The sequence below is a fragment of the Pelophylax lessonae genome, assembly GCF_965119305.1.
Source record: "Pelophylax lessonae genome assembly, chromosome: 6".
Taxonomy (NCBI): domain Eukaryota; kingdom Metazoa; phylum Chordata; class Amphibia; order Anura; family Ranidae; genus Pelophylax; species Pelophylax lessonae.
The window spans coordinates 324,951,004-324,967,916 of NC_138773.1; the positions used below are offsets into that span (position 1 = coordinate 324,951,004).

Sequence of the window (16,913 nt, forward strand, 5' to 3'; positions counted from 1 at the left end):
GCACGACTGCGCAATTTGTTATTTAAAGTAACGCAGTGCCAGATCGCAGAAAATGGCCTGGTCATGAACGGGGGGGGGGGGCAGGTGATGAATGTAGCATTTACTTGGAACCATCTGCCCTTAGCTCAGACATGCAGGCAGGAGGGTGTACTTAGCTGAGAAAGTTGTGATATATGACAACATTTTGAGGTCAAGTGGTTTATATTAAAAGTAAACCCCCACCCCTCCATCCATGTCTCCATGCCTTATTCTGTTGCGAAATCCCTTTGAAAAACTCCCCCTTCCAATATAACCTTACCATCTACCTACGACCATCTTCAGTAAGGGCAGGTGATGAATGTAGCATTTACTTCCTGGAATCAATCTGCCCTTAGAGCAGACATGCAAGTAGGAGGGTGTGCTTAGCTGACAAAGCCCCTCCTCCCATGAAGACTCCTGGGATGTCTGACATTTTTGGCCTAGGCCAGAAACCAGGAAGTAACTGAAGAACTGTAAAAATAAAGTTTAAATATAATCTCCCTTCCTTTCTATTTACTAATAATAAATCATGGTGATGGAGAGCGTGAAATTCTTTTTTTCTCTTTTTTTTTTCACTGTAGTTTTTTCTTGCCCCACCGCATGTTTTGCAGCTTTTCACCAATCTGTTCCCTTTTTTTTTTTTTTAACATTTTTCTTTGCTCTCCACAAGGAACTTCTATAAGTTTAGCTCAGAAATAAAATGGAATTGTTTTTTGCTTCCTTTTTTTTTTTTTTTCTGAGGGCTTCTCGCCATTTTACATATAATTACATATCTGTCCTCCTCCGCAGGTTGATGCCGGCTGGATCGGATTCTGGTCCATTGTCGGGGGATGCTGTGTCGGAATCGCTGTGGGCAGGTATGGAGAAGATCTGTACGTGTTAATGATATAAATACGACTGTTGGAGCGCGATGATTAAATACTGCGAGTAGCGAGTCATGGCTGGTAATGGTGGGGATACGTCACATGGCGATGTGTACAGAACAACGCTAATGGCACCCGGTGACCGATGTATTGGAGCGTGAGCTCTGTTGTTTAAAAGAGAAATATGGGAATACTTGTTTTTTTTCTTTCAAAAAATGTATACTTCCCTAGGTGGATGCATCGGTCCGATGCTGCATTTGTCCCCCGGCACCTCTGCACTGAGAACCGAGCGATCAAACACCGCCGATCACTCATTTCTCACCGCTCCCTGAGCGCAGCTCTCTGCTCTGCCCTCTCCTCTCTCATTGGAGCTCTGGGCTGTGGAGGGGCGGGAGCGGCCGGCTCAGGCTCTCAGCAGCTCGCTAAGAGGCTGAGTGTCAGTCCACGCACCTGCCGGATCCCGACTTCCATTGTTGCGATGACGCGGTGCCTGGACCGACTTCTGTGATGTCAGCAGAGAGCGCACTTCAGTCTCCGCTCTGCTGAAAACGGGGCACAGGAGTGCAGAACTCACCGCCCTCCTGTGATCCATAGGAGAAGTACAGCCAAACAAGCTTGTTGTTTGTTTGTGTCAGTGGGAGGAGTTCTGCCCCATTGTTTGTGTCAGTGGGGGGAGTTCTGCCCCATTGTTTGTGTCAGTGGGAGGAGTTCTGCCCCATTGTTTGTGTCAGTGGGAGGAGTTCTGCCCCATTGTTTGTGTCAGTGGGAGGAGTTCTGCCCCATTGTTTGTGTCAGTGGGGGGAGTTCTGCCCCATTGTTTGTGTCAGTGGGAGGAGTTCTGCCCCATTGTTTGTGTCAGTGGGGGGAGTTCTGCCCCATTGTTTGTGTCAGTGGGGGGAGTTCTGCCCCATTGTTTGTGTCAGTGGGGGGAGTTCTGCCCCATTGTTTGTGTCAGTGGGGGGAGTTCTGCCCCATTGTTTGTGTCGGTGGGGGGAGTTCTGCCCCACTGTTTGTGTCGGTGGGGGGGGGGAGTTCTGCCCCATTGTTTGTGTCAGTGGGGGGGAGTTCTGCCCCATTGTTTGTGTCAGTGGGGGGGGGGGAGTTCTGCCCCATTGTTTGTGTCAGTGGGGGGGAGTAGTGCCCCATTGTTTGTGTCAGTGGAGGGGAGTTCTGCCCCATTGTTTGTGTCAGTGGGGGGGAGTTCTGCCCCATTGTTTGTGTCAGTGGGGGGGAGTTCTGCCCCATTGTTTGTGTCAGTGGGGGGGGAGTTCTGCCCCATTGTTTGTGTCAGTGGGAGGAGTTCTGCCCCATTGTTTGTGTCAGTGGGAGGAGTTATGCCCCATTGTTTGTGTCAGTGGGAGGAGTTCTGCCCCATTGTTTGTGTCAGTGGGAGGAGTTATGCCCCATTGTTTGTGTCAGTGGGAGGAGTTCTGCCCCATTGTTTGTGTCTGGGAGGAGTCCTGCCCCATTGTTTGTGTCAGTGGGGGGAGTTCTGCCCCATTGTTTGTGTCAGTGGGGGGAGTTCTGCCTCATTGTTTGTGTCAGTGGGGGGAGTTCTGCCCCATTGTTTGTGTCAGTGGGGGGGGAGTTCTGCCCCATTGTTTGTGTCAGTGGGGGGGGAGTTCTGCCCCATTGTTTGTGTCAGTGGGAGGAGTTCTACCCCGTTGTTTGTGTCAGTGGGAGGAGTTCTGCCCCGTTGTTTGTGTCAGTGGGAGGAGTTCTGCCCCGTTGTTTGTGTCAGTGGGAGGAGTTCTGCCCCGTTGTTTGTGTCAGTGGGAGGAGTTCTGCCCCGTTGTTTGTGTCAGTGGGAGGAGTTCTGCCCCGTTGTTTGTGTCAGTGGGAGGAGTTCTGCCCCGTTGTTTGTGTCAGTGGGAGGAGTTCTGCCCCGTTGTTTGTGTCAGTGGGAGGAGTTCTGCCCAATGGCTGGTGTCAGTAAGAGGATTTCTGCCCCATCATTGGTGTCAGTGGGAGGAATAGAACCCCATCATTGATGTCAGTGGGAGGAATAGAACCCCATCATTGATGTCAGTGGGAGGAATAGAACCCCATCATTGATGTCAATGAGAGCGATAGTGCCCCAAGGGCCAGATAAAGGCAAGCAAAGGGCCACATCTGGCCCTAGGTGCACAGTTTGGAGACCAGTGATCTAGAACACTGCTGCCTCTGACTTCTAGTCTCAGGATATTTTGGTGATGTCACTGCTGTTCTTCTCTGTTTTCCCTGCTGGAAGGGAAGCTGTACCTGAGGACCTGCAGTGGAAGGATCTCCCTGCTTCTGCTTCATCCATTCTGTGGATCTGCTTTTCCTTTACCTCCTTCATTATCCCTCCAGTTATCTTACCAACAGCCCTCAGAGGGGCAGCTCTGATATGTGGAGGCTCCTCTACCAAGATGGCCACCTCCATGCAGAGAGACAGCGCAGAACAAGGCATGGGAAGTCAGTAATGGGGGTGGAGGGGACATCGGCAGGTAATACTGATGACCAGTCCTTGGCCCTTTGCTTGCCTCTCCTGGGCACAGTTTCCTTAGTACAGGTCCTCTTTGTAAACAAAGTTTGGATTTGGCACAGTTGCATTGTTTTCTAGTTTGCCATGCGTTTCAGGTGGCAGCTCTTAGGAATCCAGTTGTTTCTGTAAGTTAGAAGGATTGCTAAGGGCAACAGCTCTTCCTTTTGCTTTGATTTGTGTCCTGTCCCCTTCTGTGCCGTCGCCAACTGTATTCTCCGGCGCTCGGAGCCGTATACTGTCATCGTCGGACTAATAAAATAGTTATTGCAGCTGTAACCGCCGTCTGTCGGGTCGGAATGGAACGCTTGTCATATTAAAGCGCAGAGGAGGGTGGCATTGAAAGCCAATTTGCCAGTGAATAGGAAGGTCATTTGAAGCAGCCGATCCTGGCAGGCGGCAGCGAGGAGCCACGACGGTCGTCACCTAATGAGACTTGAGGCCGCTCGTCTGTCTTGTGTGCCGGGTCTGATCCATGACGGGTCCGGCTGTAATAATCTGCTGAAAGTTGTAATCAGGAAAATGAGGTCGTAATTCTTGTCACATTTAACAGATTTCCCTAAGCGAGGACATGCGGCGGCGGCTGCCGGGTTCCTCATTATTCCACCCAAACCGCCTTTTGTATTCTCTCTTCCAGCAGCTGCCGATGTTTTAGGAGGGCAAAAATCGCCCAATTTTGGCTTTATACTGTCATGTTCTGCGCATTATCCTCCATCGAACGCTCCGTGACAGCCTGTAATTGTGTCTCCAAAATGGCTTAATTACAAAGCCCCATTTCAGAGCCTAATTTGGAAGCAGATTTTTATATGATATAACGTGGAAACGTCTTCTGCGGAAAAATGCATGCATGGGGACGACAGATAAAGACAAAGCCGATGGCGCGGCCCCTGAAAAGGAGGAACTTGGAAAATTAATACCTTCAACATCATCCCTGCGTGGTGTCAGAAAATGACAAAATCATAACCAAGTCATAATTACTGATGTGCAATTTATTCTTTAAAGCGTAACTCCTCACCCATGGATACACCGTTCCAAGGCTGTTCTTGGTGCCTCTCTCACCCACCCACCCTCTACCATAGGATGTGGAGCTGCTGTCTTATTTCCTTTTTTTTGGGGGATCAAGTAGAACTCCTAGTGTCGGTGGTCACAGGACTCCAACCTAGCAAAAACCTTTTTCCTTTTAATCTTTGGCCTATTGGAAAATCTGCCCCCAACCTCCTCCAGTGGCAATCACAAGCTACAAACTTCTATAATTAGACGTCACAAGGCCTGGATATCAATATGTTATATGATTGCTAGGAGATTTATCCTCAGGAACTGGACTCACGACCTCCCCCCCCCAACACCCCCAACCATCCGTGAGGTCGAGGCCTCAGGAACTGGACTCCACCCCCCCCCCCCCCCCCCCCCAACCATCCCTGAGGTCGGGACCGATCTAGATTTTCTCCTCCATAGAGAAAATCTCAACTTGACTGTATAGAAGTCCAACCCTCAATGCTTTCATGCGAAATGGGACTCCTACATGGACAAAATACACCCTCTATAAGGCACATCGACCCACCCTCTACCATAGGATGTGGAGCTGCTGTCTTATTTCCTTTTTTTGCGACCAAGTAGAACTTCTAGTGTCAGTGGTCACAGGACTCCAACCTAGCAAAAACCTTTCTCCTTTTAATCGTTGGCCTATTGGAAAATCTGCCCCCAACCTCCTCCAAAGGCCTGGATATCAACATGTTATATAATTGCTAGGAGAATTTATCCTCAGGAACTGGACACCCCCCACCCTCTACCATCCGTGAGGTCGGGACCGATCTAGATGTTCTCCTCCTCCATAGAGAAAATCTCGACTGTATAGAAGTCCAACCCTCAATGCTTTCATGCAAAATGGAAATGGGACTCCTACATGGACAAAATACACCCTTTATAAGACACATCGACCCACCCTCTACCATAGGATGTGGAGCTGCTGTCTTATTTCCTTTTTTTTGGGGACCAAGTAGAACTCCTATGGTCAGTGGTCACAGGACTCCAACCTAGCAAAAACCTTTCTGCCCCCAACCTCCTCCAGTGGCAATCACAAGCTACAAACTTCTATAATTAGACGTCACATAAGGCACCCACCCTCTACCATAGGATGTGGAGCTGCTGTCTTCTTTCCTTTTTTTGGGGGACCAAGTAGAACTCCTAGTGTCAGTTGTCACAGGACTCCAACCTAGCAAAAACCTTTTTCCTTTAATCTTTGGCCTATTGGAAAATCTGCCCCCAACCTCCTCCAGTGGCAATCACAAGCTACAAACTTCTATAATTAGACGTCACAAGGCCTGGATATCAACATGTTATATGATTGCTAGGAGAATTATGCTGAGGGACTGGACTTCCCCCTGGACTCCCACCCCCCCCCCCTTACCCCCCCCCCCAACCATCCGTGAGGTCAGGATCTAGATGTTCTCCTCCATAGAGAAAATCTTGACTTGACTGTATAGAAGTCCAACCCTCAATGCTTTCATGCGAAATAGGACTCCTACATGGACAAAATACACCTCTATAAGACAAATCGTACTCACCTGGCTGATATTTACCCCCTTGGCCTTGAGACCCCCCCACCCATTTTTATTCCCCAGTAGCCATTGGCCCCTTCCTTCCTTGGTTACTTGTCTAATACCTGGATGTCCATTCGGATGATGCTTGTGGAATCACAAGAAGATATTTGACTTTTTTTGAGAACTGAATTACTTTCCTATCCCTGGCTAGTTTGCTGGGGAGGTGGAAAATCTTAAAATCTCAACCGTTGACAATACTGGTACTACTCTCTCTCTTCTCTTACCTTGTATCCTCTTCCCCTCTCTCTCTCGTTCTCATTTCCCCCATCCCATACCTTTTCCCTTCACCCTTTCCTCCTCCCTTCTTGGTTACGACCGGTCCATTTATTTTATTCAGCCTTAGGTTTGCTGTGTCTTACCCTCTGGGCCTACCCCAGCTATGTTATTACGCCATTTAGGTTTTTTACTGTTCTTGCATTTATGTAATGCTTTATTTCTCCAAAAACCCTAATAAAATGTATTTTTTTTTAAAAATCGTAACTCCACTTTATCGTTCATTGACGGACGCAGTTTCTGATCCATATCAGTAGGGTTATACTGCCCCCTACAAAAGTAGGACACTAGGCAGAAAAAAAAGTTCTGGCTAAGCCTATGGGCAGTCCCAGGGGGTATACTCCCTCTCTCTTCCTCATAGGATGTCAGCGCCTATGGGCAGTCCCAGGGGGTACCTCCTCTCTTTCTCATAGGATGTCAGCGCCTATGGGCAGTCCCAGGGGGTACACCCTCTCTTTCTCATAGGATGTCAGCGCCTATGGGCAGTCCCAGGGGGTACGCCCTCTCTCTTCCTCATAGGATGTCAGCGCCTATGGGCAGTCCCAGGGGGTACGCCCTCTCTCTTCCTCATAGGATGTCAGCGCCTATGGGCAGTCCCTGGGGGTACGCCCTCTCTCTTCCTCATAGGATGTCAGCGCCTATGGGCAGTCCCAGGGGGTACACCCTCTCTCTTCCTCATAGGATGTCAGCGCCTATGGGCAGTCCCAGGGGGTACGCCCTCTCTCTTCCTCATAGGATGTCAGCGCCTATGGGCAGTCCCTGGGGGTACGCCCTCTCTCTTCCTCATAGGATGTCAGCGCCTATGGGCAGTCCCAGGGGGTACACCCTCTCTCTTCCTCATAGGATGTCAGCGCCTATGGGCAGTCCCAGGGGGTACGCCCTCTCTTCCTCATAGGATGTCAGCGCCTATGGGCAGTCCCAGGGGGTACGCCCTCTCTTCCTCATAGGATGTCAGCGCCTATGGGCAGTCCCTAGGGGTACACCCTTTCTCTTCCTCATAGGATGTCAGTTTTAATCTGCCTAGTCAGACGTAAGAACCTGGTTCCTTGCTGGGATCTCTGGTCCTGGCAAAAAGTTTTTTTTCTAGATAATTTTTTAGCTAGCTTTTCTCCGGATTTTTTTTTTCCTGTAAGCTCTACAGGCAACTATGCCGGATCTGATTATTTATTTAATCTGTAAAGTGTAACTCCATTTTTGTTGAGAAAAAAAACATTCCCCTCTGGGTGATCTCTGTACATTGCAGGGAATGTAACAAACTTTGTTGCAGATTCCGACCTTTTGTTATTCTGAAGAAATCATTGTTTGTTCCTCTGTGCTGAGTGGGTCTAATGGGAGTGGTTTCATAATTATCTATCAGCTGCGGCAGCTGTAGGGCACTAATGAGGAAAGCTGCTGGGTCTGCATCCCTTTAGACGTGTTCCTATTGGGATGATCTCACCAAAAATGACATTTTTGTTGCAGGGGATGCCAGAAATCTGACTTGTATCTTAGTGCAGACTTCTGGGAAAATTGGTGAGCCAATCACACAAGCAGGAAATTATGTTTCTGGGGGTGTGGTCAGTATACATTCTGTGTACAGAACAGCTCCAGGCGGCCATATTGTATTACATTTTCAGAAAATTACAACAGCTGCAGATTAAAAAGGAAAAGTAATTTTTAATAACATTCAATTACAATATGATTTGTGTCGCAATTGTATACGCTATATTCTTTTTTCTTTATTTGCTGATTCCCCCCCCCCCCCCCTCGAAAGTTGATTACCCCTTTAACCACTTAACGTCCAGCCACCGCAGATGTACTGCGGCAGGCTGGCTCTCCCAGGCAAAACCCCGTACATGTACGGCGCTCGCCTGGGAGGAGCTAGGAGGCGGTGCGCTCCCACCCCCGCTCGTCAGTGGGGAAGCCAGCACGTGTGTCAGGCGGCTCCAATTGACACCGGCGATCTGTATGGCTGAATTTGCATTGCACAGACATCGCATGTGATTTGCAGAGCAGTGCATGCAATGTCTGACATCGCTATAGTGTGAACTGACACTAAAGGAGTTGTAAAGTCAGAAGGTGTTTTTTTACCTTAATGCATTCTATGGATTAAGATGATAAACCTTCTGGGTATAGCAGCCCCCCCAGCACCCCCGAATACTTACCTGAGCCCCATCGCTTTCCAGTAATGTCCTCAAGTCCCTCAACCATCTGGGACTCTGCCTCCTGATTGTCTGAGACAGCAGCGGCGCCATTGGCTCCTGCAGCTGTCAAAGTCAGTTAGCTAATCAGGAGAGAGAGGGGGCGGGGCCAAACTGCAGCTCCGTGTCTGAAAGCTTCCTGGGGATATGGAAGAGTTTACAATCACTTTAACAGAAGTAAAGTTTCATGGTGATGTTTGTTGTATGTCAGTTGATTGAAGCACACGTGTTGTTGATAGTCTTGTGTTTTGCGGTCACCTTTATTCTCTGTCTGATCACTCAGTCCTGATCTCCGTTTTCTCTCCTCTTCCTCCAGGTTTGCAGATTCCTTCCGGGGGATTCTAAAGCCCATTCTGGTCTTACTCTTCTCAGGCTCCACACTAATGGCCACGTGGTTCACCCTCACCTTCCTCGGGAATATCACTCACCTTCCTCTCACTACAGGTAAGTGTGTACAGGACACCGCTTCACTTTATTCCTCCTCACTTGCTGGATGACTCCAATCTGATGCTTGGGTCTGTCCCTGCAGAACTTTGACATTCGGCCTCGTTCACAACGGGGGTCCAACAGCATAGGACTGTGCGAGGGCCAGGATTGTCCGCAGGCGATTGGTGCATCCGCGTGCAGCCAGTCCCATTCATGTCAGTTGGGAAGCCGTAGCTGCATGCAGACAGCCGCTGCTCCCAATTTGACTGCCATGTGGATGCACGACCCCAAATGTGGACAGTGTGTAAGTGCATGGCTCTGGGATGGCTGTGTGATGTAGTACGCCTATGTGAACGAGGCCTAATTGTTGGCAGGTAATACACACTGCTCAAAAAAATTAAAGGAACACTTTGAAAGCACATCAGATCTCCATGGGGAAAATTATCATGCTGGCTATCTATACTGGTATGGATTGGGTAATGTGTTAGGATCTATACTGGTATGGACTGGGTAATGTGCTAGGATCTATACTGGTATGGACTGGGTAATGTGTTAGGATCTATACTGGTATGGACTGGGTAATGTGTTGGGATCTATACTGGTATGGACTGGGTAATGCGTTAGGATCTATACTGGAATGGACTGGGTAATGCGCTAGGATCTATACTGGTATGGACTGGGTAATGTGTTAGGATCTATACTGGTATGGACTGGGTAATGTGTTGGGATCTATACTGGTATGGACTGGGTAATGCGCTAGGATCTATACTGGAATGGACTGGGTAATGCGCTAGGATCTATACTGGTATGGACTGGGTAATGTGTTGGGATCTCTAATGGTATGATCTGGGTAATGTGTTGGGAATCCGATCTCTACACGTATGGACTGGGTAATGGTTTGGGCTCTCTACTGGTATGGACTGGGTAATGCTTTGGGCTCTCTACTGGAATGGACTGGGTAATGTGTTGGGCTCTCTACTGGTATGGACTGGGTAATGTGTTGGGATCCTCTACTGGTATTGACTGGGTAATGTGTTGGGATCCTCTACTGCAGTGGTTCTCAACTCCGGTCCTCGGGACCCACCAACAGGCCAGGTTTGCAAGATAACTAAATTACATCACAGGTGATCTCATTTGCTGCTCAGTGATTGCAGTATTCTAGTCTGCATCCCCCAAGGTAATACTTAAAATCTGGCCTGTTAGTGGGTCCCGAGGACCGGAATTGAGAACCACTGCTCTACTGGTATTGACTGGGTAATGTGTTGGGATCCTCTACTGGTATTGACTGGGTAATGTGTTGGGATCTCTACTGGTATTGACTGGGTAATGTGTTGGGATCTCTACTGGTATGAGCTGGGTAATGTGTTGGGATCTCTACTGGTGGGGACTGGGTAGTTTGTTGGGAAGGAAAGGATGCCACATCGTTTGATGGAAATTAAAATTATCACCCTACAGAGGGCTGAATTAAAGAAATAATGATGCAGTAGGCGAGTCCATTTTGCTGAAATTTCATTGCAACAACTCAGAATGGTCCTCAGTAGTGTGTATGGCCCCCATGTGCTTGTATGCATGGCTGACAATGTCGGGGAATGCTCCTAATGAGACGACAGATGGTGTCCTGGGGTTTTTCCTGCCAGATCTGGACCAGGACATCACTGAGCTCCTGAGCAGACTGAGGTGCAACCTGGTGGCATTGGACGGACTGAAACATAATGTCCCAGAGGTGTTCTATTGGATTTAGGTCAGGCGAGCGTGGGGGGCCATTCAATGGTATCAATTCCTTCACCCTCCAGGAACTGGCTGCATACTCTCACCACATAAGGCCGGGCATTGTCGTGCACCAGGAGGAACCCAGGACCCACTGCACCAGTGTAGGGTCTGACAGTGGGTCCAAGGATTTCACCTCGATACCTAATGGCAGTCAGGGTGCCATTGTCTGGCCTGTAGAGGTCTGTGCGTCCTTCCATGGATTTGCCTCCCCAGACCATCACTGACCCCCCCACCCAACCGGTCATGCTGAACGATGTTACAGGCAGCATAACGTTCTCCACGGCTTCTCCAGACCCTTTCACGTCTGTCACATGTGCTCTGGGTGAACCTGCTCTCATCTGTGAAAAGCACAGGGTGCCAGTGGTGGACCTGCCAATTCTGGTGTTCAATGACAAATGCCAATTAAGCTCCACGGTGCCGGGCAGCGAGCACAGGGCTCACTAGAGGAGGTCGGGCTCTCAGGCCACCCTCATGAAGTCTGTTTTTGATTGTTTGGTCAGAGACATTCACACCAGTGTCCTGCTGGAGGTCATTTTGTAGGGCTCTGGCAGCGCTCATCCTGTTCTTCCTTGCACAAAGGAGCAGATACCGGTCCTGCTGATGGGTTAAGGACCTTCTACAGCCCTGTCCAGCTCTCCTAGAGTAACTGCCTGTCTCCTGGAATCTCCTCCATGCTCCTGAGACTGTGCTGGGAGACACAGCAAACCTTCTGGCAATGGCACGTATTGATTTGTCATCCTGGAGGAGTTGGACTGTCTGTGCAACCTCTATCGGGTCCAGGTATGGCCTCATGCTACCAGTAGTGACTGACCCCCCTCTCTATAGGGTCCGGGTATGGCCTCATGCTACCAGTAGTGACACTGACCCCAGCCAAATGCAAAACTAGTGACAAACAGTCAGAAAAGATGAGTAGGCACGTGCCACTTCTATAGAGGAGGAGGCAGCCACCCCCCCTCCCCCAGGGGCTCTCCAGCCAAAGACCCTGCAGCACATGTGCTCCTGGCTTTTATACAGCATCCCAGAATGCACTGAGGTGACCCTACCCTCTGCCAATCACCAGGACCGTACCAAAGCCTATGCATCCATTTAGCCGGCCCTCAGGATGACCTCCTGCGACCATGTGCCACTGCTACAGAGGAGGAGGATGCCACCCCCCTCCCTCCAGGACTCTGCTCTCCAGCCAAAGACCCCACAGCACATGTGCTCCTGGCTTTTATACAGTATCCCAGAATGCACTGAGGCAACCCTGCCCTCTGCCGATCACTAGGACTGTACCAAAGCCTATGCATTCATTCGTCAGGTTTCCTCCCGCTGTCCAACATTCTTCCCTATTGGACCAGCATGAAAAACTCTTTAGACACAATGAATCGCATACTGAACACAATGAGCAGACCTAACTAACAGATCCTGCTCTCTGGTAGGCAAAGAGCAATATAGATTTACCTGCAGCCCCTCTGGTAAGCAGACAGAGCCAAAAACTTTACTTTCTCACTAGCACCTACCTAGGAGGGTGCTACACTCACCCCCCCCCCCCCCCCCCCCGCCAAACGAGCCATTTCCTCACTAGCACCTCCCTAAGAGGGTGCTACACTCACCCCCAGCCAAAATGAGCCATGTATTCACTAGCACCTCCCTAGGAGGGTGCTACACTCACCCCCCGCCCCCCCCCCCCGCGCCAAACGAGCCATGTCCTCACTAGCACCTCCCTAGGAGGGTGCTACACTCACCCCCCGCCAAACGAGCCATGTCCTCACTAGCACCTACCTAGGAGGGTGCTACATACAGTAAGCACAAGCAGGGAAAGCGCTCGTCTCAACTCCATAGGAGTCACTAAGGAGAAAAAGTAAGTCCCAAAAGCCGCACATCACACAGAACCCTCATGTGGAAGAGTAAAAGCAGCCTCAGCCTAGACTCTGTTCAGGCCACGCCCCAATGTTTCACCCAACACACAGGCTTAGTCACGGGTGAAACACGTCGAACCGCGGCCTGGACAGTCTAGTCTGAGGCTGCTTTCTTTCCTTATTGACCATCTACAGACACCATATTTATATATTTTTTGTTTTTCCTACAAAAGATTTTCTAGCTACTTCTCACAGAGGAGATTCTAACATTCAGCTTCTGAAGCATGAAGGTCAGGTCAATCGCCCGTTCTTATTTTACCATCAGAGAAGTCTGGCTGCTTTTTCTGTTTTTAGCCCTGGAGGTTTTAGCGGTTTCTCGGCGCCCTCGCCCTCGCACACAGGCCCCTGATCTGGAGGTTTGCTGATGGGAATATCCCCTGCTGACCCTACTGGAACAGCACCACCCGGGTGATCCACTATTCTGCTTCCTGTCTCTGCGGGTCCAGCTCACCGCTCAAGGGTTACCCATGTCATGTTCTTCTTTATCGCACTCTTCTCCGTTTCCTCCACACTCTTCATCTGACAGAAAAAACTTGCATGCTGCTCTGTCCTGAAGCAACCCTTTCCTTTTTGAAATGCTATAAAATATTATTCTTATAAATAAGTCGTGTATAAAAGGTGAACAAAATGCCGGCCCAGTCTGGTCCCAGGAACATAGATATTCCCTCACTGGTTCTCCAGGATGTCCGTCAGTCTGCAGTCCACAGGTTAGTCCTAATCCAGCCTTAACCGCCTGACCTCCCCTTCATCCCCTTCATGACCAGGGCATTTTGTGCTATTCAGCACTGCGTTACTTTAACCACTTCCTGACTGCTTGCAGTACATATACAGCAGCAGATCGGCTCTGTCCTGCGAAACGAGGTAACTGTACGCCGCTTCACGGGACCGCTAGTGGGTGCACGCGCGCCCATTCGCCACAGGGGAAGCGTATCTGCCAGTCCTGCGACCGCAATTGCCGCCGGGCACCTGGGATCGCTCCCCGTGGAGACAGAACGGCGGTCTGCCATTGTAAACACAGCAATAAAAGAAAAAGGAGAGCGCTTCTAAGTGTAGTATTTATTGAATGCAATGTAAAAGCACATTAGTAACTCACATTAACCACTTGCCGACCACTCACTGGAGCTCTACTGCGGCAAAGTGGTTCGTTCCCATCCAGCGACGTAGACTTACGTCGCTGGACTCCTCCCCTTGTGGGCGGCGCACGCGCGCCGCCGGAGGCTCGCTCCCACAGCGGGAGTCGGGCCAGGGGAGGAGAGGCGGTGATCACTGCCGCTCTTCCCCGATCGTCGGGGATCGAGTGTGGAGATCCGCCCACTTGTGTAAACAAAGCGGGCGGATCTCCTCAGTGACAAACGGTGACAGATTGCAGGGTTCAGCATAGCTGAACATCCGATCTGTCCTTGTGTCACTCAGTCACCTCCCCCCACACACATGTTAGTAAGCACCAGGCATACATTAACCCCTCCCTCTCCAATAAAATTAACCCCTTCCCTGCCAGTGTCATTTTTACAGTAACAGTCATATTTATAGCACTGATTACTGCAGTAATGTCACTGGTAACCCCAAAAATGTCAGTCAAGGGTCCGATCTGTCCGCCGCAATGTCGCAGTGTCTCAAAAAAAATCGCAGATCGCCGCCATTACGCGTTAAAAAAAAAAAAAAACACCAAAAATGACAAATCTTTCCCTTTGTTAGTAAACGCAATAACTTTTGCGCAAACCAATCAAAATACGCTTATTGCGATTTTTTTTTTTTTTTTTTTTTTTTTTTTTTTTTAATCAAAAATATGTAGCAGAAAACAAATTGGCCTAAAATGATAAAAAAAATTTGATTTTTACATTTTTTTGGGGGGGAATTTCATATAAAAAATTTTGAAAAATTTTATTTTTTCAAAATTGTCGCTCCTTTTTTTGTTTATAACGCAAAAAGTAAAAATCGCACAGGTGATCAAATACCACCAAAAGAAAGCTCTATTTGTGGGGACAAAAGGACGTAAATTTAATTTTGGTACAGTGTCGCACGACCGCGCAATTGTCCGTTAAAGTAACGCAGTGCCGAATCGCAAAATATGGCCTGGTCAGGAATGGGGTAAAATCTTCCGGTCTTAAAGCAGTTAAAAATACGCTCATTGAGAATTTTTTTGTCAGACATGTAGCTAAATACATTTTGGCCTAAATATATGACAAAAATTGAATATATTGGATATTTCTTAACTGTAAAAGTAGAAAATGTCAATTTTTTCGCAAAATTTTTGCTCTTTTTTTATTATCGCAAAGAATGAAAAGCGCAGAGGTAATCAAATACCACCAAAAGAAAGCTCTGTTTGTGGGTAAAAAAGGACGTAAATTTTATTTGGGTACAGCGTTGCATGACAGCGCAATTGTCATTTAGTCGCGCAGTGCCGAGTTGCAAAAAGTGGCCTGGACGTAAAGCAGGAAAATCCTCCGGTGGTAAAGTGGTTAAGGGGGGAAAATCCTTCCAGTCCAGAAGTGGTTAAGGAATTTTTGTTTATGCCATGTGACCATCATTTCCATCTCTCATTGGACTCTATGAAATCTCTGGATTCTATGAAAATATTCTTATCCTTGTTCTTTGTGAACGGAGCTTTAAGAGTTGTAAAATTCCCATTCCCTGTATATGGAAATGTAACATATGTATTCATCAGCTTCATTCAATGTCTCTCTATTATAGGAGGTAATAATTCAGCTTTAGCGACCTTTTACAACCCTTGTCACGGTTTCACGGCCTCCTGTCACGGGTAAACTCCGCACCCGCTTATTAAAAGGCTTCATCTCCCTGCAAGGTCACCGTGCAGAGTGCAGATCAGTCATTTAAATGAGGTTGTAGAACCAGAAGGGGGTGTCACCTTCTGTAATGTATCCGCAAGGTCACCGATCACCTACAATCAAGTAAAACCTCTGAATTCTTGTCATAACTTGTTACAATAAAATGTATTTTCTTTCTCATCCATTGAGGGACACCAGAACTCGGATGGGGTTGAGGTATACGGGGCGGGGTTGAGGTATACGGGGCGGGGTTGAGGTATACGGGGCGGGGTTGAGGTATACGGGTGCTTACAGATGGATTGGACCCTGGGAATTTGAATGCCAGCCCCAGAGTAAATCATCTCTTAATTGTGTGGGTGGCTCCCTCTTCTGGTCAGGAACATTTTTGGGTGTTTGTTCCTCAGGTGGCCTCTGGGCTACAGCTAGTCCCTGGTTCCTTTTGGGGCTTGTTGGCGGGTATTGCTGTATTGCTCACCCCTCAGTTTAACTGGTTGGCCTCACTTTTTCTGATCACAGGGCGAGGAAAATGGAAATTTTGTACACTCTGTAAAATAATTTTCTTGAAGTCTGTTGAGGGATACAGGTCCCACCCTCTGCATTTTTTTATGATCTTGCTCTTGGTACTGCTTGCTAGAATGAGTAAAGAAGGGGTTATTCTCATTCCCATTTTTGTTGGGAATCAGGTTCTGGGTTAGTTCTTCCCGTCATGTAGTTTATGGTTTCATCTCATCTTCTCGTTGGTTCAGGTTTGGTGCCCCCTTCTTTTTGAAGCCAATCCTTCTGGTGGTGACCTGCCCTCCGGGTCTTTTGCATAAGGCTGATCCTCCCTCTGGTTTTGTGGGCGGCTCCTCCTAGTAGGGGGCTCAGCCTCATCCAGTTCAAATCTGAGTGTGTTGGCCATTAGCTGCTTTTGGATGTCCTGATGTGTCTCAATGGATGAGAAATAGAGATTTGTAAAAATCCTTTTCTTGGAGTCCATTGAGGGATTCAGCTCCCACCCCTCTCGTTATGGGAATGTTCTTCATTCTTCTTGCTGCATACAAACTGAGGCATGCTAGGTAGAAGCGGGGGTTCTCCTTGTCCCCCGTTTTCTGTTGACCACATCAGGTTGTTGGTCATTTGTTCTATTCATGAGTTTAAGGTTTTGCCTGTTTTCCTTTTTTTTTTTTTTTTTTTGGTGGCTTTTTGGTTGACCATCTTCTAGCTAGTTCAGGTTTGGTGCTCCATTCCACGTGGAGCCATGACCTCTGGTGGTGACCTTCTCTCCAAGTATTTCCATCAAGCTGATCCTTTCTCTTTTCCTGGTGCTCCTTTCCATGTGGAGCCATTACTGTTGCTGGTGACCTTCTCTTCAGGTATTTCTATCAAGCTGATCCTCTCTCTGGTCCTGGTGCTCCCTTCCATGTGGAGGCATTACCTTTGGTGGTGATCTACACTCAAGGTCTTTCCTTCAAGCTCATCCTGTCCCTGAATAATTAGAAACCGAATGGACGGGGGCCATTGGGAGGCGCAATGGACACCGGTCAACCCCAATAATACAACGAACCTGATCCTCTCCCTGGTCCTAGTGCTCCCTTCCATGTGAAGCCATTG

At 48.6% G+C, this 16,913-nt stretch overlaps 1 protein-coding gene across 2 annotated transcripts in view; it reads left to right on the plus strand.

Annotated features, from left to right (window-relative positions):
* SLC49A4 (solute carrier family 49 member 4) overlaps positions 1–16,913 on the plus strand; it is a 102,367-nt gene that overhangs the window by 54,124 nt on the left and 31,330 nt on the right. For both annotated transcript variants that reach the window (XM_082262195.1, XM_082262196.1), the window contains exons 6-7: positions 808–875; positions 8,754–8,881. In XM_082262195.1, coding sequence (XP_082118321.1) covers positions 808–875; positions 8,754–8,881 — 196 coding nt within the window. The remainder of the gene's footprint in view (positions 1–807; positions 876–8,753; positions 8,882–16,913) is intronic.